General features: G+C 47.3%; 1 protein-coding gene across 2 annotated transcripts in view; it reads right to left on the bottom strand.

Moving 5' to 3' along the window:
- Window positions 1–23,244, bottom strand: part of PUS7 (pseudouridine synthase 7) — a 1,198,018-nt gene that overhangs the window by 194,650 nt on the left and 980,124 nt on the right. For both annotated transcript variants that reach the window (XM_069629126.1, XM_069629125.1), the window contains one exon: window positions 16,584–16,685. In XM_069629126.1, the coding sequence (XP_069485227.1) occupies window positions 16,584–16,685 (102 nt within the window). The remainder of the gene's footprint in view (window positions 1–16,583; window positions 16,686–23,244) is intronic.

Genomic DNA, 23,244 nt, shown 5'->3' with positions numbered 1-23,244 from the left:
GAGAACGATCCTCCTCAACCGGGCAAGTTGTAGGCATTCTGGTCGTCGAGCGAGGAGCCGAGCCTGGTTTGGCGCCGACCGGCTTAGACTGCAGTACCGTCGGGAAACTAGTGTGAGGCAACTGCATGTCCAAACGCTGTAACAGCTTCTGTAACGTGTTCAACACCTCCAGGGACAATACAGACTGGGGATTCAGCAAGGAAGAGGCGGCTGGGATGGCACTTCCACTCGGGAGCTCCACTGAACTGGTTGCACGTAATCCCAGATCGGTCGGCTGTACGATCGGACCACGGTCATCCTCTGCCGACAAGATGGAGAAGGCTGCTTCTGATTGCAACAATTCCTCAGGCAAGATCGGGTCGAAAACTTCTGGTAGCCAACCCACCGAAGGTGCCACCGTCGACAACGACATTTTCTCCATAACCAGTGTTTGACCCGCCGAAGTGATTGCGGGAAGAGCAGGTGCAGATGGCAACGAAGACGTTGACGATCTGGCCATCGTCGACGATGAAGTTTTTGGCACAGAGCCTTGGGGCGTACTCGCCAGTTTTGAACTTGACTTGTGGGTCGACGACACTCGACTCGAGGTAGAGCCATGGTGGTCTCCCGAGGAGGATATCAATAGACCTTTTCTCTCCTTTTTTGATAAGGAGGAAGAAGATGAAGTTTTCTTTGACGAAGAGTCCCTCGCAGGATGTTTATCAGAGGAGGGGTTTTTCCGATGAAAGTGGTTTCTTCGTCGGAGACTCTGTCGACGCAGAACGACGAGGGGGCACCGGAGATTTAGATCTCGAGGCAGCAGAGCCTACCTCCGATGCAGGGTACGCACCCACCCCGTCATTGAGCCAAGTTACCAGGCGTCTGTTCCGGTCCTTCAGGGTGTCTGGGAGAAGCCTTGACAGATCTCACACTTGTCAGCCGAATGATGAGGGTGAAGACAGTAAATACAGTCCATATGCCCATCACCTTCATATACTTTAAGACCGCATGTGGCACACAGACGAAACAACGCCTTTCCAGACATTTTCGAGGGAAGTCGAAGAAGAAATACGCTCAACCTAGCACAAATAGTAGATACTGGAGGTAATCCCCCTACTTTGGAAGACGGTTGAAATCTGAGGGAGCCGCGGGGGCGGGGCTACTTATACCTCTACGTCCTAGTGGCGCAGGCGTACTCGGCCCAAAACGACGTAGATAGGACACAAAAGTGTCGAACTTTTTCCTATGGAAAATGTCTATATAATTTACTGAGGATTCCCAGCCTGACGACGGGGAATATTCTAAGCATGTGAATCCATGAAAGTTCCAATGCTGGAGAAACTGTCCTGTCATAGATGGATGGGAGTTGTGTTTCATGCCAAGGGAGCTTGTAAATCAAACGTGGTGCCTCCAAAACCAGAGAGTTTAAATCTGGGTTGAAAAAGCTTGGTGGAATCGAGAGAGCGCAAATTGCAATCTACACTGCGGGAAATCCATTTATCGGAAAGATAGATAGGTGCCTCAGCGTTGCAGCACCTAAAGGTAAGGGTAAGAAGCTTATGTGCGACATGTTTTTAGGAAGCCAATGTAGTTTCCGTCGAGCCTCAGATACGTGGTCTCTAGGGGCGAGTCCAAAGACGGCTCTGACTGCATTGTTCTGTGCAGTCTCTAATGCATGAAGGTTAGCCTTAGAGGTGCCTGCAAGGAGACTAACCATAGTCAAGGCGTGAATTCACCAGTGCAGATGCAAGAAGAGACCTATTTTACAGCAAGATGTAGGGTTGAGTAATTTTGAGACTTAACTGCATGAAGATTTTACCTGCGAGACCAGAGATTTAATGGATAATCCTGCATCAAGAGTTATGCCTAGGGTCTTTACTGATTTCGCCACCTTGATTTTATTATTGGGTGTGATAAACGTATCATAGTCAGGGTCAAGTTTCATGAGCTTGTGCCTTGTAGCGATGATGATCAATTCGGTTTTCTCTGCATTTAACGCAAGTTAATTGGTCACCATCCAAGCTTGGATGGTGTGATAGATGTAATTGATAGCCATGGAGTCACTAGCATGGCATCCTGAAAGTTCAATTATGACCTGGGTGTCATCTGTGTAATTGGTAAATTGGACATTCAGGTCTTCAAGTCTTCAAAAGGGGCATGGTATATACATTAAACAGGGTGGGGGGGGACACATGAGCCATGTGGAACTCCGCAGGTGACTATAGTGGGGATGGAGCTTGCACTATCCACTGCTACACAGGCGTATTTGGGGCAAGAAAGGATTCAATCCATTGGGCAGCCAGTGAAGAGCACTGTGTCTGGTCTACCAATCTTTTAATGAGTAGGGTGTGATCAATCAGATCGAGCACTGCAGAGAGGTCAAGCAGCATTAGGAGTGCTGGTTTGCCTTTGTCCACGATACGAGCAATTTTAGACCCAAGATCCAGGTGCGCTGTTTCTGTGATTGCTTGGCATTAAGGAGATGAATACTTTCTAAGTGTTTCTGCAGTTGAAGATAGGCCACCCGATCAAGTATCTTAAATAAAAAAAACGGCAATGTAATGGGCCGGTAATTTGTGATCACTGGGGTCTAGGGTGCTTTAAAAAAAAAAATGTTTTAAGAGAGGGATCACCCAAGATTCTTTAAGGTTCCTGGGAACATTTGCTTCCTCAAAAGACATGTTGACTAGACAGGTCACCCATGGTGCCAAGGTTTTGATGCAGTCTTTGAAAAGGCTGGATGGGAAACAGTCGCTAAGACAGGAGGTAGGTTTCATATTAGCTACAATGCGGCAGATTTGATCTTCGGAAGAAGGTTTGAAATGTAAAGGGAGGAGCCATTCTTAGGAGTCTGTGCTAATGGATCAGGTAGGTGGATCTGTCCGGTAGTAACCGGTGAAAGAATATGGGTTTGTCAATCAATAGATCCTTTGCCCTGCAATTTTATATTTGAACTCATTATGCATGACTGGCACCAGTCTGCATCCTTCTTTAAGGTGGATACTGCTTCGGACTTTCCTTCAGATTCCTTAAGAATGGCGAACAGTTCAGGTGAGTTTGATTTAGCGGAAGAGATCCTAGAATTGTAACCATCAGATCTTGCCACTATGAAAGCATTTTTGAGAGTCGCTACAGAGCTTCTATAAGCAGAAAGATGCATTGGGGTGGGATTTCTTCTCCATTCTCCCTCAGCTTTACGTTTTTTCCTGTCGCAGGGTGATGATGGATTCATCAAACCAGGGGTTGTCAGTAGTTTTAGTTTTTACTAGACAGGGTTTTTAAGGCACAAGATCATTAACAACATGGTTAATAGTACCCGAGGGATGACTAGCCAAGTCATCAGAGTTGGTAAACAAGTGCACAGGTTTTAATACATGCAATAGTAGTGGAGAGAATAATTGCGATGTGAGTTTCTTGAAATTTCTTACAAGAACGGATTGACAGGGTTTTTTTGCAGAGCGAGAGCATTGGGGGGTGAAAGCTGAAGGTTACTGTGCAGCAATGTGACCAGGGATATTGAGTAACTTCTAAATTGGAAATAGCAGCACAGTGGGTCAGAACCCAATCCAATGTGTGGCCTGCTGTGTGTGTCGAAGTAGGAACATGCTGGGTAAATCCAAGGGAGCTAAGGGCGGCTAGCAAAGAGATGGCACTGCTATGTTTTTCATTATTGGCCCACGGGTTGAAATCACCAAGTATAAGTACTGGGGTATTGGCCTTGGATGTTTATCAACAACAAAACCCTACATGAGTCCAATTTCCCCCCCCCGCCCCCCCCCCCCCCCCCGACACCTACCACAACATGAAAAAGCACACAGTAAGAAACATCATGCAGAACGCACATTGGTGAAAATATGAAGCATGGGACATTGTCATCACATCCGTTCTGTATTATCAGTCTGCAACTGTGATCAGGTATTGAATATATGGTCCCCAAAACTCTGGGGGGGCCCGAGCATGCAAAGGCAGTGTCTGAATAAATGCAGTCTCAGTGTCATAACAATAAGCAACATCCTGATGCCACCCTTGAGTGTTGGGAGGGCGTCCATTTCCCCCATGCCATGGCCACGCTCCTGTGCGCGAGCACCAGCAGTAGTCCCGCCAAACGTCTCACAGCAGGCTTTAGGACCCTCGTACATCCCAGCAATGCTACAATAGAAGAAAATTCCAGCGGTTCGCCAACAATCAGTGAACATTTTGGTAACACCTCCGACCAGAACTGGAAGACTCCCAAGCACTCCCATGCCAAATAGAGGAAACCTGCTGGAGTGTGGGCACACAGGACACATGCAGCTCGAGTGGTGGGAAGGTGTTTGTAGAGCCTGGCTGGGTTATGGTACACTTGGTGTAAGACGTTGAAATGTATAAGCTTCTATTTGGAATTGAGGGAGACTTTCTGAGTTTGTCTCAGCACATAGGCAGTCCTCATCCCCAATTGGTTCCTCCAGGGCCACCTCCTCTTTGGGGCATCTCCCGCCCATGGCTCGTCGACATCAGGTCGCTATATATCTGTGAAACCAAATGGCACTCCCCCTGCGATTGGGTCATCCCATGCAGTAGTGGCCATACCGGGGCTACCTCGGGAGCGAAGTGAGGAAGGCTTTAAGCGCGTGTTGCAGTTGAAAGTACAGGAAAACATCTAGCGCCTAGCTGCTCCCTCACCTGCTGGACTGCAAGGAAAACCCTGTCCACGAACAAATCGCTGAGGGTCTGTATTCCTAATTTGCTTGACCATTGTAGGTATACCTGTTCACTAGTTATGGCCAGCCCGGGAATGTGCCATGCCGGAAGGAGAGGTGAGTACAGTATGGGGATGCCTACCTTACCCGTCATCTTTTTCCAAACTGCACACGTGATCTTGACCACATTTAGCGTATTGGGCGATACCCGGGTCTCCCCAATAATTGCTGCCTACAACAGGCTGGGGGCCACAAGTGCCATCTCCACCTGAACATACGGCCTCACAAAGTGTGTGGCATACCAGTGCCCAAGGAACTGTGCCTGCACAGCCCAGTTAAGATCGCTCAGGCCGCCTCTTATCATTCGCTGTATCAGCGTTGTATACGCTACCCTTGCACGTTTCCCGGCCCACAATAGATCAAGTTGAAAAAAGTTGAGGAAACTTTTTGAGGGGGGTTTACCTAAGGATGGACCTCAGCGCCCTTGTTTATGCTTGACGATATCTCCTTTTCAGGGTCGCATGAGAGGGTAACAACGGAGTCTCTGGTTCCTCCACTCCTTTTAAATAAAAAAGTAGTATGTGCAGTTACACTGACAAGTTACCCATGCGCCCACGTTTTACTTTTACAGGTGACCTCTTTCTCCGTGTTTCTATGTAGTTTTTTTTTATTTCTTTAAGTGTAATACGTGTTAACAGTGCCCTCTGTGATTACACGTGTTTCTACGGTGCTCCCGTCTTTTTCAAATCAGGGCTGGTTATGCTTAACAGTTGCAAGTTATAGGACCAATTTTGTGTATAACAAAAATCATATTTTTATGATAAGAACATTCAAATTAATCAATGGGTAAAGACGCAATTTTAAATAACAGTTTTGACAAACAGCCATGTTTATATGTTTCATAATTGTATCATTTATTACAAAACCCTCATTTAAGAGATTGGCCGTTGAGGGAGGGGTAAAGGGTAGGAGTGTTGAAGGGTGGTAGAAAGAAAATCAAAATAAATGATAAATAGAAAATAAAAAATAAATAAAATAAAATAAATACTCCCAATGGCCGTTCCATAGTTATCACAAAACAATTCCTCTCGATTGCGAGACACCACCACCACCAGATACTGGACTCCTGAAGTCTCCCACCGGAGGCCAATATCGTCTTGAAAAATCCTAGTCTCCTCTGTGAGGGGGAACACCACAGACTTACTGCGATCCTTAGGCTTGAGAAAACCCCAAATCTCAGCAATTCCCACATCACGGGACACAGGTTAACCTCTTGATTGTCAATATAGTGTGCCACATCGTCTGCTTATAGAGATAAGATCAGTCTGTGCGGACCCAGACTTAATCGCCTCAGGATGCGTCGTTCTCTTAGGCCCGCCGCAAGTGGCTCCATAGCGAGGGCAAACAGTAGCGGAGACAGACGGCAACCGTGTCGGGCCCCCTTCCCATCTCGAAGCCAGCCAATCTCGCTTGACCCACTACAATTTTCGCTGAGGAGTTTGTATATAGGAGAGAGACCAGTTTGATGAAGAGGGGGCCAAGTCCCAGCTTTTGAAGTACTGCGAATTAGAAAGGCCATTTGACCGAGTCAAAGGCTTTCTCAACATCTAAAAAAAAACATGATTGCCTGGGACAAAGGTTCCTATGCCACGATGACCCCAAAAAGACAGCAGAGCCCAAACGTGGCGTTTCTTCTGGGAATAAAACCCACCTGGCCTGCCAGAACCAGGCTGGGCATCAGAGGGAGCGGCCGCCTCACAAGAACTTTGTCAAACATTTTATGATCAACATTTATTAAAGAGATTGGCCTATACGAAGCACAGTTTTCAGGTGGTTTCCCCAGCTTAAGTAGCAGCACTATATTTACTTTGTGCATCGTTGGTGGAAGGGCCCCATTCGGAATCGACTCCTTGTAAACTCGGAGGAGTAGCGGGACAAGAGTGGGGAAAATTCCCTGGTTAAGCCGTCCGGCCCTGGTGATTTTGACCCCAGGAGCTCCTTGATCACCCTGGGATTTCTTCCAGGGAAATCGCCAGACTGAGAGGCGCCCGGAGGTGTGCCTCCACCCAATAGAGTTCCGCCCCTCCAAGTACTGTCGCAGGCCCTCTGGGTCTCTTGAATATTTGGAGCTACATAGTTCCTTGTAAAAGTTCCGGAACACCACCGCAATGTCCTCCTCTGAGTGCACAGGTCTACCCTGGGGGGGTCTTTCACACAGTCCACCTGTGGGGGTCGTCTGTAGGCAGCTATCAGACGTGTTCTGCCCTTCGCCAATATGTCCTATCTGATGGCTGCGGGCTAGAAATCTCCAGATCCGCATTCGCTCTGAACATATCAAGCTCCTCGCAGAGCTGTGCCAGGGTCCGGGGGTCTGGTTTCTCTGCGTATTTCCCTTCTAGAACCTTGTTTCGTGATTCCCCTGCAGAGAGTTCTCTCCTAATAACCCAGAGAATCCCAGTTTCTTTGGACATGCACACCCCTATAAGTCGCATTTAAGACTTTCCCAGAGTAACCCCCCCCCGGAGGAAACAGAACCCTGGTTACTCTGAAGGAAGGACTGATGCTCCTGGCAAAACACTGGGTCTTGGAGTGTGCCCGGTTTAAACTGCCAAGCCTTGCCTCCCCTCTCTATCACCCCCAGCCCACATTCCAAAAATACAGGAGAGTGATCAGACAGGTCGCCCCACTGGAACCCCCCTTCTCGGGATACTAACAGATAATCCAACCTAGAGCTGGAGCCATGAACCCAGGAGTGGCATGTGTATTCCCGGACCTCCCGGTACCTCCATGCATCGATGGGGATGTATGTTGTGCAGATTTCTTGCGCCTGCGGGCTCGCCTTGGTCGTGCCGCCCTGATTCGCTCCCGATCTATTTTGCAGGGGATCCATCACTGTGTTCAAATCTCCCCCCATACAATAGTGGCAGTCCGACACCCTGCAAGTTGCATAATGATCCAATCAAATGCATTCAGGCAGTCCAGGTTAGGACCGTAAGAGTTCACCAGGGCCACCAAGACCCCCTCGAGAACACCATACACCCGCAGTGCCTTCCCGGCATGGTCTCTGGCCACTGAGACTGCCCTTTCCCTTCCCCACTGGGATAAAAGTCAGAGCACAAGGCCACACTTTGAGCAAGGCCAAACGCATGAGGAAGCAGCTATTGCAGGACCACAGTTCAAATGGAGGAGAAAGATGCAAGACTTGAAATGACGTCAAGGAGGGAGTTGCCCTTGCTTTTTTCAACCCAGACCTGCAAAGCCTCTGATGAAAAACATAATACCGGGAATGGCAGATGGCGAGTGGTGCGACGGAAGTCAGTGGTACATGGAACTCTCCCACACATAGTCAGGGTGGGAAGACGCAGTTGCCATTGTGGTACCGTCCTTGACTCCAGCGGCAAAATAATTGCCAACGAGTTCAGCACAGCCGGTGAGTCAGACGAACCCGATAGTGGCCCGGTCTGTGTTAGACTCAAGTTTGCACTGGCAACATTAAGTAGATTAAGAGACAGAGGTCTTTTGTGAATGAACTTGATACCCCTCTCCTGAACGAAGAGACTGTTGAATAAAAGCTGTAAAGAACTTCAAATAAAAAGAGGCCTTAGGGAAGGCCAACATGAGGTGTCAAGGTGGTCATTCATGGGTCAGGCAAAACCACTTGTACAATCGAAAGTCCTTCACATGTGGTGGAAGTTTTGACGATAAGAGAACTGTGATAAGTACGTTTGCACCTGGCTGAGGGGAACACCGTATGAACTGTGATTTTGTAAAGCCTGCACTTGTCATAGGTTAACTGAGTGACCCAGCAAAACGAGATCGCCCTTCGGGAGTCTCTGTTTAAATTTCCAAGTGCTTTGGCTGGTGGACACTGAGCAAAGGATCGGAGGCCGGCTGTGGGAGATCCAAGGGTGAAGAATAATCACCCTACGTGAAGGCTGTCAGAAGGAACTTTTATTTTGTTGTTTTGGCATATCAGGCCTCTGAAGCAAGAGACTTTGCATGAGAAAAGACTTGGGTACCGAAGGCCCTGAAATGGAGAAAAGGAACAGTGAGCTTGTGCCAGAGAAGCCCAGGTGTGTGCTGTGCTCAAGAGTCCCGCCCTGTCCTGCGCTAAAAACATGGGGATGGGAGACCCTGGCCATAACATCCTAACTTATTTTGTAAACACTTCTTTCTTTTCTTGCGAACATTGTCCCACACTATTTTGTAGCACAGCGGTAAGGATTGGCAATAGTATTTTTTAGTATATGCCCTGTTTATTTGACAAGAATCCATTAGGACTATATTATTTGATGGTCGTAGCTTGCTCCCATCTTAGATTTAGGTATAGATTAGGCGTTTTTCTCACTCATTTACAGTTTAATAAGCACCCTTGAACTGTGATCATTTGAGGCAGTCTTACTTTAATACCATTTCTTACTTACAAGGGCCATCAAGATGTCCAATGATATGTCCCTGGGAGCTGGCTGAGGCGTAGCTGGGATAACAGGTGCCAGTTCTGGGCTGAAACGTGGACCAAAGGGCAGACCGGCTCCCATCTCAGTGATCCCGCCTGGGAAATGGGGCTGAGGTCTCCCTCATGATCCGAATAGTAACCTTCGGGAAGGTGATCAGTGTCGGAGCTGGTGTATATTTGCAGGAATCGCCTCAGAGAACCTTGCAGGCTTGCCTGGGACACCTTCCCCAACCTGGGGAGCAGATCCTTAGGGGACAGCAGCTCCCTCAATCTCCCTGAATCTTTAGGGAAGGGGGCGATGATGGGAGCCTGTTTACAGACAGGCACATCTTACGGAGCCATGAGTGATGCCGTTGGTAGGCGTGGAGCTAAAGACACTCATGGTCTAGTCGTCTTCACTGTGGACACCACGGTAGTAATGGCCGAAGTAACGGTGGTAGGCGTCAATGTCGTTGACTGCCTGATCGGGCCGTCGACAGGGTTGCAGCCTCTCTGGTCATCGACGCCGAAATAGGTGCCTTGGATGATGAAGCGGTCATCGACGAAGATGAGGCCTTGGCAGACAGAGCCTAAGTTAACAGGGTCTGGTTTCTTTCCTTCACACCCTTGTCCTTCGAAGAGGAATAGTGCTTCGTAGGGGTCAGGGACTTCCTTGCGGACGGTACCCCCCCCCACCGGCAGGCTCACTGTGGATGATGAAGACGGGAAACGTGTCCTTCCCGAACTGGGTCCTGCGCCTCAAGCGACCCTTGCGGGATCCTCAGCGTGAAGTTTAGCCTTCTTTTGGATCCACTGACCAGAGGCATCCTCAAAGGACCGCTACCTCTTTTCAGAGGGAGCACACTCATGAGACCGGCCGGTCCTGGGTGAGGCATGGCTGTACCCAGAGGTCCAGTCAAAAGCCTTCTCCCACCTTGAGCCCCGCTGCTAACCTGCGGTAACTGTCCTTCCTGGTCTTCGACGGAAAACCACAGCGAATCTCGCATCCCTCCTCATAATCGTCTAGATGCAGGCAATATAGGCACTTGAGGTGCCGATCCTCAGTGTAGATTGGCACACAGATTGAAGAGACTCCTCTTCTCTTACAACATTGTTGAGGTGCGAACGAGGCTCAAGCCTGGGCCTTTGAAAACTTTGAAGAGAAGATTCGCAATGGAAGGTGTACTTCGCCGACAATGGGTCCCCGCTGCCAGTAGTCTAACGACGGTTGAAGATGGAACAAAACAGTCAAAAGGGAACAAGTTAGCTACCTGTAACTATTGCTCTCCAGCATTGGTCTGGCAAGGATTCACATGCTCATGAATATTCCCAGTCAGGCCAGGAATCCTCAGTAAAAGAAAAGCAGTTTCACTTACAAACCTGTATTTCTCCCATAAACCAATCACTGTCTTCTGGGTCATACTGCCCGACCAATGTCAGCCCACTCCTTAAGCCCCTCCTCTGGCAGCCCTCTTCAGATTTCGTAAGCACGTAAAGTGGCAGTATGACCAAGAAGAGCCGCAGAGGGGAAGGAGAGAGAGTTTGCATGTAATCCATGCCAGACCCATACTGAAGAACAAAAGCTACAGGTAAGTAACTTGTTCCTTCTCCAGCATGGGGTCTGGCATGGATTCACATGCTCATAAATAACGAGTACACAGCAGTACAACATTACACAACTACGGGAGGTGGCAAGGCTCAACAGAAGCAATTCACTCTTACCTCTGAAACAGAGTCACCTCAAGCAAACAGGTTGCGTAGCACTGCTTGGCCGCCTCTGCACTCCTGCCTGGAACCCCTGTCAACGCAGTAGAACTTTGTGATGGTGTGCCTGGACCTCCACGTAGCAGCCCTGCAGATGTCCAGCAGGGGCACACCAGCCAGGAACGCCGCTGTCACTGCGATCGCTCTGGTGGAATGGGCTCTCGGACAGCCGGGCAGCAGTCGGTTCGCCAACCGATGACAGTGCATGATGCAGCCAGAGAGCCACCTTGAGATAGAAGCTTTGGACAAAGCCTTCCCATGGTTCACAGGACCAAAGTTCACGAACAGCTGTGAAGTCTTTCGAAAACTCTTTGTGCGTGCCACATAGAACTTCAGGGCAGGAGCCATGTCTAGCGAGTGCAAAGCCGTCTCAGCTGGAGATGAAGGTTTCGGGGAAAAAACAGGTAACATCAATGGTTCGTTGAGGTGGAATTCAGACTGAACCTTTGGCATGAAAGAGGGGTGCCTCCGCAGCACCACCCTCGATTCGTGGAAAGTCAGGTATGGCTGTTTGCAGGACAAGGCCTGTATCACACCTAAACTCCTGGCAGAGCTGATGGCCACGGGGAAGGCCGTTTTCCACAGAAGGAACTTGAGAGGGGCCTGATGCATAGGCTTGAAGGGGGCCCCCATTAGCCGAGTCAGCACCACATTGAGTTCCCACGCCAGGGCAGGAACCTTCACTGGCAAAAAAGATTGAAAAAGTCCTTTGAGGAACTCCTTGACGAGTCGATGAGACCAAAGTGAAGATCTTCCTGGAGATAGTCGCCAGATGTACCTTGATAGAGGCGTGCGCCAGACCGGCCTTGGCCAAGGATAGCAAGTACGGAAGAATCTGCGTGGCCGTGACCCTCAGGGGGTAATCATCTGCAGCGGGCACCACATAACGAAACACTTCTACTTGTGACCATAGCACTTCAGAGTCGACGATGCCCTGGCCTTGGCGAGGACCTCCTTACAGTCCGCAGGCAACTCATATCTTCCAAACTCTAGCACTGCAGGAGCCAAGCCCTCAGGTTGAGCAATCCTGGGTCGTGAGAGAAGAGCAAGTACCGCTGATAGCTTGATCGGCTGTGACGCTGACAGAAGGTCCGGGTACCAAATCGGCCTCGGCCAGGGCAGGGCAATGAGTATCGTCCTGCATTGGCAATGTCTGAGTGTGTTGATAACTTGTAGCAGAAGAGGCAACAGAGTAAACGCGTACAGGAACATCCCTTCCCACCGGAAGGAGAACGCATCCCCCAGGCTCCTCGGTTTATGGAATCTGCTGGAGAACATCTGGCATTTGGAGTTCACTGCCATCGCAAACAGGTTGATCTGGGGCCTGCCCCACTTGGTGAAGATGTGGTGCACTTGGTCCTGCCAAAGTTCCCACTCGTGGCAGGAGAGCAACTCCCTGCTGAGGGAGTGTGTGATGGTGTTCGACTCCCGCTAGGTGAAGGGGAACGAGGAACATTTCTTGTCCGATGGCCCAGTGCCACAGTTATTGTGCTTCCTTGGAGAGGTCCAGGGAGCGAGTGCCCCCTTGTTTCCTGATGTAGAACATTGTGGTGGTGTTGTCCGTGAAGATCCTCACCCCTTTGCCCTTCAAAGACGGGAGTAAAAACTTAAGGGCCCAGAACACTGCACACAGCTCCAGGGAGGTTGATATGGTGATCCTTCTCCTCTGGCAGCCACAGGCCTCTGGCGTGAAGACGTCCGGGAAGCGTCCGTCGTGACAGTCTCCTGGAATGGAGGGTCCTGAAAACCCGTGCCACAGGCGATGTTGGAGCAGACGTCCCACAACCTTACCGCCCAACAGAACTTGTCCTAAGTGATCTTGTCAGCAAAGTTTCTGGACACCTGCACCCAGCGAGCATCCAGGAACTCCTGAAGAAGTTGCATCTGTAACCTACAGAGCCGGATGAGGTAGATGCAGGACGGCATCATCCCAAACAATGACTTGATGGTCCGCACTGTGGCAGACTTCATCAGCAACAGCCGCTGCACCTTCCCCTGAATGGTGCTACCTTCTCTTCTGAGGGCGATGGTAGGCAAGGCACTGTATCGAGCCTGGCTCCCAAGAACAACGCGTTCTGTGATGGTATCAAGCAGGATTTTGGATAATTGATGGAGAATCCCAGATCTGTCATCAGCTCGACAGCCGCCTCTGTGTGTCCGATGGCCAACTCCTGTTAGCAGGCCTGGATGAGCCAGTCATCGAGGTACGGGTATATGCAGATGGGCCGCCACTGGTGCCAGGCACTTCGTGAACTCTCTGGGGGCGACTTTAAGCTGAAGGGTAGGACCTTGAATTGGTAGTGCTGTCCCTGTACTACGAAGCCTAGAAACTTGGTGTTTCCTGTGAATGCGCACGTGGAAGTAGGCGTCCTCCAGGTCCAGCCACGTCAAGAAATCCCCTCTGTCCAGTTGGCCGAGCACGTGGGGCAACAGGACCATCCAGAATTTTTGAGACTTGAGGTACTTGTTTAGACATTGCAGGTCTAGAATGGGCCTCCAGCCCCTCGTCTTCTTTCTTACCAAGAAGAATCTGGAGTAGACTCTGGAGCCCCGTAGTAGCTGGGGAACCAACTCTATCGCCCCTTTTCGCAGCAAGGCCCGTACTTCCTCCAAGAGCTGAGGGACGTGCTGCTCCTGACCGGTCACCAGCAGGATCCGCGGACACCTGTGCTGAAATTCCAGGGTATGTCCGTGGACGAGAGCGTCCAGCACCCATCCTTCGGTGGTGATCTTTTCCCATGTGCTGACAAACCTCGTCACCCAGCCTCCCACCGCGGTGCACTGGTGGGGGCTGGACGCCTTGGGCAGTTCAGGCTTGCTTCGGCGTCTTGCCTTGCTGGAAAAACACTGACCTCCTCCTCCGTAGGCCTGGGAACAGTCACTGTGGGCTTCCTGAGTCGTGGATCTGGACGGCTGACGTACAAGGAGGAGAAACCTTTTGACGACCTGCCCGACTTTCTCTGGAAGAACAAAAGGAAGAGCAGTGCTGTTGGAGCGTGCCCACGGCACAGGCTGTCTCCCTATCCACCTTGATGGCCGGTAGGTATTCGTCGAAGGCCTTACCCAAAAGGTTATCCCTGTCGCAAGGCATGTCCAGTACTTTCGTTTGGACCTCCTGATGGAAATTCGTGGCCTTCATCCAGACTTGGTGACTGTAAAGACTGGAGGGGGATGTCTGTACTCCTGCTCTCTATATGGAAGAGGAGAGGCACAGAGGACCCCAGCCAAGATTCTCTATTCGGTAGCTATGGTCGAGAAATCAAGGCCTAGCTTCTCAGGAGGTGATGCAGGCTGGTTCTAAAGTACAGTGTAGCCCCAAGCGCCCACAAAGGAATGTCCACACACTGTATTGTTAAAACACAGCCTTTATATAATCAAGGTTCAAGGTCATACACACAATCACAATAACTCACTTTGTGTTCAGTTAATCTACAATGGCAAATATATACAGTTCTAAGTGGTACCACAATTATCAGATTTCATTAAAGTGCATCAACTGTACTCTGGTTAAATGTCCCAAATCAATTAATAAAGATAACCAACAATAGATATAGGAGGGAAAGCAGTTGGTTAGAACAATTGGCAGAATACTGGCCCCTGCCACTAGACACAGTTATGTGTGGAGATCCCCCCACCTGTGCAACCTGTAAAAATAAAGATACACTACAAACCCAGTCCATATATTGTTCAATTAATCTTATTTCCTTCTACAATGTTTCTACCACACCAATGTACCTGGAATAGCAGAGTTCGACGTCGAGTCGTTCACGGATCCTTCTTGAGCGGCTCCCTTTAAAGCAGGAGCCACGGATTGTCGAGATCCTTCTAAGAAAGTGAACTCGGTGTCGAGGCGGCAGCATCGGTCCCAGTGGTGCTCGTCGACGGCAGTTCGAAGACATCCTGCAAGGAAGAGGTGTGCGGGGCACCTCGATGTCGATAGTTCAGGACCGCAAAGAGTTTGTGAAGAACTGTGGGCCAGCAAGAGCATCGAGTCGTCCGGCATCTCTATGGTCTTTGGGTGGCGGGAAACCCACCGGTGGATGCTCCACGGCACGTCGACGGCCTGGCCTTCTCTGGCGGGCTAAGGCGGTCGGCGGTGCGGATGAGCAAGTCCGGGAATCCAAATGTCTTAATCAATGGAGCGTGCGGCTCCGGTCGTCGATGGCACGGCGTCAAGCGATCCCCGCTTCTGGGCAACACGGCTTCGACGGGCCTCCAGCGGTTACAGCAAAGCTGCGAACCCTGGTACCCGACGGTGGACAGAATGTCTGGTGCTTATCTTTGTTCTCCTCGGCAGACCCCATATCTGGTCGGCAGCCTGTGGAGGGTCTGACTTCCAGGGAGCTTCGGCGAAGGTTAGCGGTGCTCGCTGGTCCCTCGGAGCACGAGAAGAGGGCGCCTAACCAGGTCCTCTCTCGAATCTGTCTCAACGTCACAGCGGCTTTCAGATTGCGGTGAAGGTAACAGCAGTCAACCTTCTTCGGGCCTGGCTTTGTGATTCAGCTTCAGTTTCAATGTCAGTTTCTACTGGACATCTGCAGGGCTGCTACGTGGAGGCCCCCAGATACAACGATCCTACCTCGTCTGGTGGGGACGCCCTAAACTGCAGGGACCAGCTGCCCACTCTGACGATGTTGTTATAGCATATCCGTCCCCGTACCTGTGTCCGTGTATGCTGTGTCGAGACTCAAAAGGGGGCATCGGATGGCACTTTCTTTTCTTCGTAGGCGGTTGATCGGGGGCATGGGGAACTATAGGAAGAGGCGCTTGTGTCATCCTATTCTGGATCTCCGACACCAAGGTGTGGAGGGTTAATAGGATGTCCAGAGACACATGCCTTGGCAGAACTGGCGTGATCAGAACACTGGGCCCTGCGCCCTCATTGCGGTCATCCCATTTTCTTGGAGAATCCACGGAAAATCTTGCAGTCCTTGTGGTCCGGATGCAGGCAGTAGAGGCATTGTAGGCAGTAGAAGCATTGTAGGGGTTTGTCCTCCACAAACACATTCCAGACCCCACACTTGGTGCAGGGCTTGAAGGAGGATCTGCCTTCTTTCTTCTCCTCCATCATGGTTGGAGGGTGCGAAGAAGACCTGAGTACGTTCTGGAAACTTCAATGATTTTCACCCTTGAGGGGAGCTGAACTTCACAGACAACGGATCCCTACTTCGGCAGATGGAGAGAAGACTACACAGGCTATTTTGGAACAAAAATAGAAAATTCTTCTGCAAAAAAACACGAGATACCTAGAAGTAGCTTGCAGAGAAACTCGAGGACTCCCAACACTGAAGCGTGCAGTAAAAATCTGAAGATGGCCGCCAGAGGAGGGGCTTAGGGAGAGGGTTGTCATTGACTGGGGGAAGTATGACCCAGAGGACAGTGATTGGTTTATGGAAGAAATACAGTTTTGTAAGTGAAAGTGAAACTGCTTTTCTTTTACTGAGGATTCCCAGCCTGACAGGGATTATTCATGAGCATGTGAAACCATGCCAGACCCCATGCTGGAGAAAGGGTGGTTTAATGTATAGTTGTGGTGTTACAGGTGCGTATCACAATCAAGTGGTGTGCGTGTGTCCTAATTGTTTTTTCCTTTCTATTGGGATTCACACAAGTTTTAAAATATTGTGAAGTACATCGGTTTGCTCCACATGTGGATAAGGGTTCAGTAGCACTTATTTCAAATCTAACACACACACTTAATCTAAGGAAACAAATTTGAGACTTACTTTTATGCTTTGGATAGATAACATCAAAACCAGGTAAAGGCATCACGACATCATGGATTGAATAGTTGTCAACATCACCCTCTTCAATTGGGACTGCAGTAGCTACAATTACACAATTGAAAATGTACATGAAAAATACAGTGTTTTTTTTAATAAATGACATAAGAAATCAAGACACAGGAAGTTTCAAACTTGGAGACAAAACATGAACAGTTGGCTGGCTTTAAATTGGTATGCCATAAAACCTCAAGTTTCCCATGGCCATGTGTGATCAAGTACTGCCCCCCCCCCGGATTCAGAGGCATGTCGTTTTTGTAGCCCATTTAAAATTTAGGAAAACCACAAGTCCACAACACCCTCCACTCCCCACCCTACCTCACCCTACCTCACATTGGATTCCCACAGTTTCCTCCATTGGTTACTTGTAGAGCCCTTGCTGATAAATTGCTCACCTTCCCTCTCCTCTGTTAACTCCCAACTCCCTTATTTCTCTGCTTACCTCACCACGCTCTATCCACTATAATTGCTTCTCAGAGCTAGGTCCGCGCACAATTAATACTGTAATAATAATAATAATAGTCCCAAAATTCAAAGCCAAAACAAGACTGGATGGCTGCTCAAGCATAGACACGGGAAACTTGGTAGCTCTGTATGTCAGAAAGCAACATCTAGTGCAAGAAAATTGATAGGGGGTGTGAGTAAATGCCATGCACAATCCACAGAAGGAATGGAGTAGAGGAAATCCTGCCAGCAATTTAACAGCTTCTCCAAACCTGAGGGGGTAAACTAAAAATTCACCTAACCCTAGGCATTTTGATTCCAGAGATGCTGAGAGACATTAAAACAATATCAGACTTGCGGCACAGAAAATACTTCTTAAACGTATTTCAATATAAGCAAATGCACATCTTGCATAAGTAGTAATGACTAGAATAATCGAGCATATATTCTTAGACATCTGAGTAAGTAAATGTATTAAACTTTCCTTGGAGCAAAGTAGCACACAGAGCAGACAGAAAACCCCAAGTAAAGCATAACCAAACAAGTATCTCTGGTCTTGGGACCATGCAGTTAGGTTAAGGTCTAACCTCAAGTTACAAACCACAAAGGAGACATTCAGTTCATGAATACATTCAATAAAATAATTGGCACAGAAAACATGGTTTGCTCCAATTTTATAACATGTAGCCTCATTTGTTAAAATATGGTGATGTGTTGAGAAGTTATTCATTTTATTTTTTTATTAGTTTTAATCAAGACAAGTCTTGATTCTTCAGCATAAAACTTGATAGGTTTGCTAATACATAATGTCCAATTTTAAAACATAATATGAATCTTACAAAATTAAAAATACAATAATCATTGACAAAGAATTATCATCATTAAATATATACATTCATTATTGATGCCCTCCCTTCTTTCTTCCTTGGCAACTAACTGGGAATGTTAATTAACAAATCAAAATAGACACAAATTACATTTTCTTGAAGATGCCGTAACTGATACATTTTTACAATTTGCTCGTGATCAAACCCTATTTTTCATCAACTCCAGACTATATAAAAAGTTGAGTATTTCATATCTGACCTTTTTACTGGTGGTGTGATACAATAACTCCCAGAATATGGCTGTGGTTAAGTCACAGATGGTTCAGTGTTTCAGGCACTAATTTATAAAACCGACATTGCAAATTATTTGTTATTAGTCTACGTAAGTGCAATAGTTCATGAGTAGGCCACAAATTCAGGCGAAAGCGTAAGTAGTCATCCCGTTGACGTGAATTAGGGAATTGCATTAAGTAGCTTTCAGTTATGCCATATCGTTTTAACGCAAATGGGTTAGCAACAAACATTTGATATTTGATACAAGCTTGCCTCGTGTGAATCCAATCGTATTCCCAGATACACGTTTTGGCTTTGTCCGGGTTCTCTAACAATTTCACTGAAATGGCTGTGTTGATAATAATCTTCTCGGCTTTTCTTCGCCACGATATTGATATTTTATTTCTATCGCGCTCGTACACAAGTGTTCCAGAGCACAACAAGGCAAGGGAGGGGAACAGGGAAGTACAAAACAGCAATCTTACTAGGCTCTGTGACATTGAGAACGCGCAAGTGCATGGGGGGAGGTAAGTGCATGGGGGGGTAGAAGTGGAAAGCGCGAAGCAGAAGAGAAACAGATAAATAACAAATAATAAAGGCAACAAATAGTGGTAGTTCAGCCAGCAATTTGCAAGTGCTAGGTTTATGGCAGCAGACGGGGTCGGTCGGATAAGTGCAGGAAGAAAAAGCGGGGGCAGTATGGGTACAGATACAGACCCCAGTGCAAGGGGTGGCAGGGTGAGCAGTACCTGGGCCCGGAGGACAGAGGGTGGCTAGGTGCATGGTGCCAAGAGAAAATAGATCAGCAGGGGAGAGGGGGAGCGAAAACAGAAGAAAAGAGGAAGGTCTTGAAGTGCTTCGGGAACCGCAGATGGTTCTCCTCAAGTTTAAGAGTGGCACGGAGGCTGTTCCAGAGGGAGGCCCCAGCAGAAGACAGATATACCCCCAGCTCGTTTCTTTGAAAAACGACTGACCCTGAGGGAGTTGGAGCGATAGAGGAAATGTGTCTGGCGAGTTTAGTAAATAGTTTGCCAAGAGATGCAATAGGACATTTTTTAAATCTGACGAGATACATTTACGATAGAAAGAGCATAGTTTCTGTTTATGCATCGCATACAGTGATAAACTCAACTCGTCTTATTAAACATATGGGTTCAGATTTTAGGAGATTAACATGCTTCCAGTGCTCTCCTTCCAATCTTTCCCAATAATCATACAATTTCTCAGGTAACGCTGCTGACCCATACGTAATTACAATTTTGCTTGTAATAAATAAGGATTGGAGGAATGGAGAATTTACCAAATTTGGCTTTGATCAAACAAGCCTGGATGGTGGCTGTCTGCAATTTGCGTTTAATATGCAGGTCTAAAGCAGCGTGACCTTGCTGATTGGATACTAAGGTGCCTAAATATATATAAGATGGCTCTGATGTCAAGAATACTTTTTCAAGTGGCCATTTGTGCTTGGTGCTATGATGTTTAACACTTCTAAATTGTATTACCTTGGTTTTTGTAACATTAATCGAAATGCAATTTTTCTGGGTGCAATTGTCGAGAGCACCAAGCAAAGCTCTTAGGCTAGTCGGGGTTTTAGAAAATAAAACCATGTCATCTGCATATAAAAGGAATTTCACCTGCACTCCATTGATTTTAGGGGGATCCGCATTAATGTTAGAGAAACAGCAATTGATATCAGCAATGAAAAAATTGAACATGGCTGATACCAATAGGCAATCCTGCTTTAAGCCACGAGCAGTGTGGATTGGATCTGTTAATAAGCTATCAGTAGATAATTTAACCTGGATAGAGGTATCTGAGTATAGATCAATCATCATTTTAAGATATACCATCGGCATCCTTTGTCCATTCATTTTTTATATAACAGTTTCCATGGTATAGCATTAAATGCCATCCGAAAATCTATAAATGCAGTATATAGTGGTTGGCGACGTTGCTGTGACTGGCAAAGGATGCTATTTAATGTAATAATATTTACTCCTGTTCCAAGGCCCGGTATGAATCCCGTTTGAAGGGATAGCGATAATTATTTGCGTCCAATCATGCATTAAATTGTTTTAGGACTAAATGTGCAAATATTTTGCCAAGGCAATCTAATAATGCGATGGGTCGATAGGACTTTGGGTCGGCCCTGTTACCTTTTTTAAAAATTGGAACAATTAAGGACTGTTTCCATGATTTGAGGACATGGCCCATCATAAATGTAAGCTTGAGAATTTGATGTAATATATCTGGCCATTCTTGTGGATAATAAATCAGCATACCATTATGCAACCCATCAGGCCCCAGCGATCTAGAACAGCTCAGGTTATTCATTTTATTTATTTATTAAGTTGTTTTCAGTTCAAAAAACTTTACAACTTTACATACATTCATACCAATCACATATTAGCTAGTTATACAATAATAGAAAAATGGAAACAGAATAAATACTAGATACTCACTCATTCATACTACAGTGCAAAATTACAGTGCATAAATACAAATAGGTTACAATATTGGTATTACCGTAAATCATTATTACATGTCGTCACCAATTTGTCATTAGCATTTTCATTATTTCTGGGCGGAAGTGTTTTCCATACTCTATATAATGCTATATAGACTGCTTCAGATTGCACATTCAGGCACCATCTCCAGAATTCCTCCGACTGTATATAATTCATGTTATGGCCAAAACGGCCATAATACAGCATGTAATAATTGCGTCTTTCTAACAGTTTCGGATTCTTCTACGTCCAGACACATTCGACAATATCTTTCTTTTTCAAGAATCTTCCATTGAGAGCCAAAAGTAGACTTCACCGGAAGTTGATTGGTGCGCATTAATAATCTAAAATTCCGTACCAGAATGTCAGGACTACGTATTAAGTATCTTTGAGGCATAAAATACTGTGGCAATAAGACCTGCCCCCAGGTAATGCCCCCGGGGCGTAGTTAACAAAGCCCTGGGGGCATTACCGTGGGTAGTATTGGCCCGCCGCCGAGAGTCTTATTGCCATTAGCACCCCGGCCCGTTAGACCGGGGTGTTAATGGCATTTTAGTTTCTGTTTCGCCGCGTTTCGAAACAGAAAAAAAAAAATGAAAAAAAATGGCCACCGGGAAAGGGAAAACAGAGTCTGTTTTCCCTTTCCATGGCAGCCATCGTGAGCAGACGCGATGGGAACACAAGTGTTCCCAGCGCGTCTGCTCCCGAAAAAAAAAAAAAGAAAAAAAAGAAGCAGAAGGTAAGTGGGGTTGGGAGGGTGGAAGGGAGGGAGGGGAAGAAAAAAAAAAAACGTACCTGCGTCCCCGCTGGGGGACGATGGAAGCCTCCAGCCGCGTGGCGGCACGGAGCGGGGATGGCCCGCTCCGAGTCTCCACACAGCTGGAGCCTGCTATCGTTGCCCAGCGGGGACGCAGGAGCAAAAAGGTAAGTGGGGTAGGGAGGAGGGAGTGAGGGAAGGAAGGAAAAAGAAAAGCTTACCCGAGTCCCAGGCGGGGGGCGAAGGCAGTCTCTCAGTCATGGGGAGGCTCGGAGCAGGGATGGCCCCGCTTCGAGCCTCCTCATTGGCTGAGGGGCTGCCACACCCCCGCCGAGGACAAGACGGCTGGAATCCCGGCCGAGAATCGAAGGTTTCTCGGCCGGGTAGTGTCCCGGCGAGAGCCAATCAGAATGCTTGTTGCATTCCGATTGTCTCTCGCCGGGTACTAATGATGTACAATCCATTCAATATGTTTAAAATGTTTCAATTCATACATATGAGTAAAATTCATTTCCCAATCAATTCTCTTTGCTTTAGCTTTAAACGCTTTCTTAATAACAGGAAAAAAAACACATTGGTTTGTTTTAGCCACCCACTGTAATACAACAGCAAGTTAAATATTTGCTCCTAAAAATAGGAACGTCTATTTTTGCTGCTTTGGTTCCAATAATATGTAGCAGTTCACTCTCAGGGTGGCACATTGCTTTCAGAATGAGGAGACCACATTGTTGTCTCACAGTAAATCTCAAGGACTGTAAGCCGAGTTCCACCCTAATGTATTGGATGGGACACGATCGGGGTACCCCCAAAATGGTACGCCAAAATAGGCCTTCAATCCTGTCAAGAAAAGAAAGGTCAGAAATAGTGATGGCTAACCCATAAACCAAAACTGGGGTGAACCATTGACGATATAATGTAAGTATACCTTTTAATGAATAGCCAGCATATTTCTTCACAAACTTATGCACCATCATAGTAATTTGCTTGGCCCTCCGAATTTTGTTCTCAATGAGATACCTGTATCCAATTTTACAGTTAAAGAAGACACTGAGATATTTGTATACCTCGGTATATTCTACATTACCCCACGAAACTTCCAATTTTACTCTGTTAACCTTTTTATGGGAGAACAACATGGCCTTGGTTTTTTGCAAATTAATTGTTAGGCCATGTTCTTTTACAAAACAGCCAAGTTCTTCCAACATCTCCTTCATACCAGCTATGGAGTGATCAATTACCACCAAATCATCTGCATAAAGCATAGCAGATATCAACGCTTTTTCAAATTTAGCAGGGCATTTGGCTTTAGCAGCAAGGCGTCTGATGAGGTCAGCTAGATAAAGATTGAATAAGAGGGCAGCCAGTAAACAGCCCTGTTTGACACCTCTATTCAAATTAATCGGCTGTGTCAGGCTGCCCTCATTATCAAAACGAATTTGCACAGTGTTGTTTTCATGAAGATTAAATAATATATCAACAAGCCAACTGGGGCAAGCAAGATTCAACAAAATTTCCCACAGTTTGGCTCGATCAACACTATCAAACGCTGACCTAAAATCAACAAAGGTTACATAAACAGACGGCCCATTGCTTAATTTGGCATTGGAGGTTATGGCATCAAGGACACAACTATTATGGGTGGTACTAGTGCCACGTCGGAACCCAGTTTGAAAAGGGTGAAGTAGGTGGTTGGTATGAACCCAGGCATTCAAGTGTTCTAAAACAATAGGTGAAAAAACGTTCCCAGTGGAGTCTAAAATCGATAACAACCGGTAATTTTCAGGTAAGGATCGATT

The sequence above is a fragment of the Ambystoma mexicanum genome, chromosome 12 (assembly GCF_040938575.1).
Source record: "Ambystoma mexicanum isolate Mex_15411 chromosome 12, UKY_AmexF1_1, whole genome shotgun sequence".
In the NCBI taxonomy this organism is placed as follows: domain Eukaryota; kingdom Metazoa; phylum Chordata; class Amphibia; order Caudata; family Ambystomatidae; genus Ambystoma; species Ambystoma mexicanum.
The sequence above is the reverse complement of the archived record's forward strand: the minus strand, read 5'-3'. Positions and strand labels throughout refer to the sequence as shown.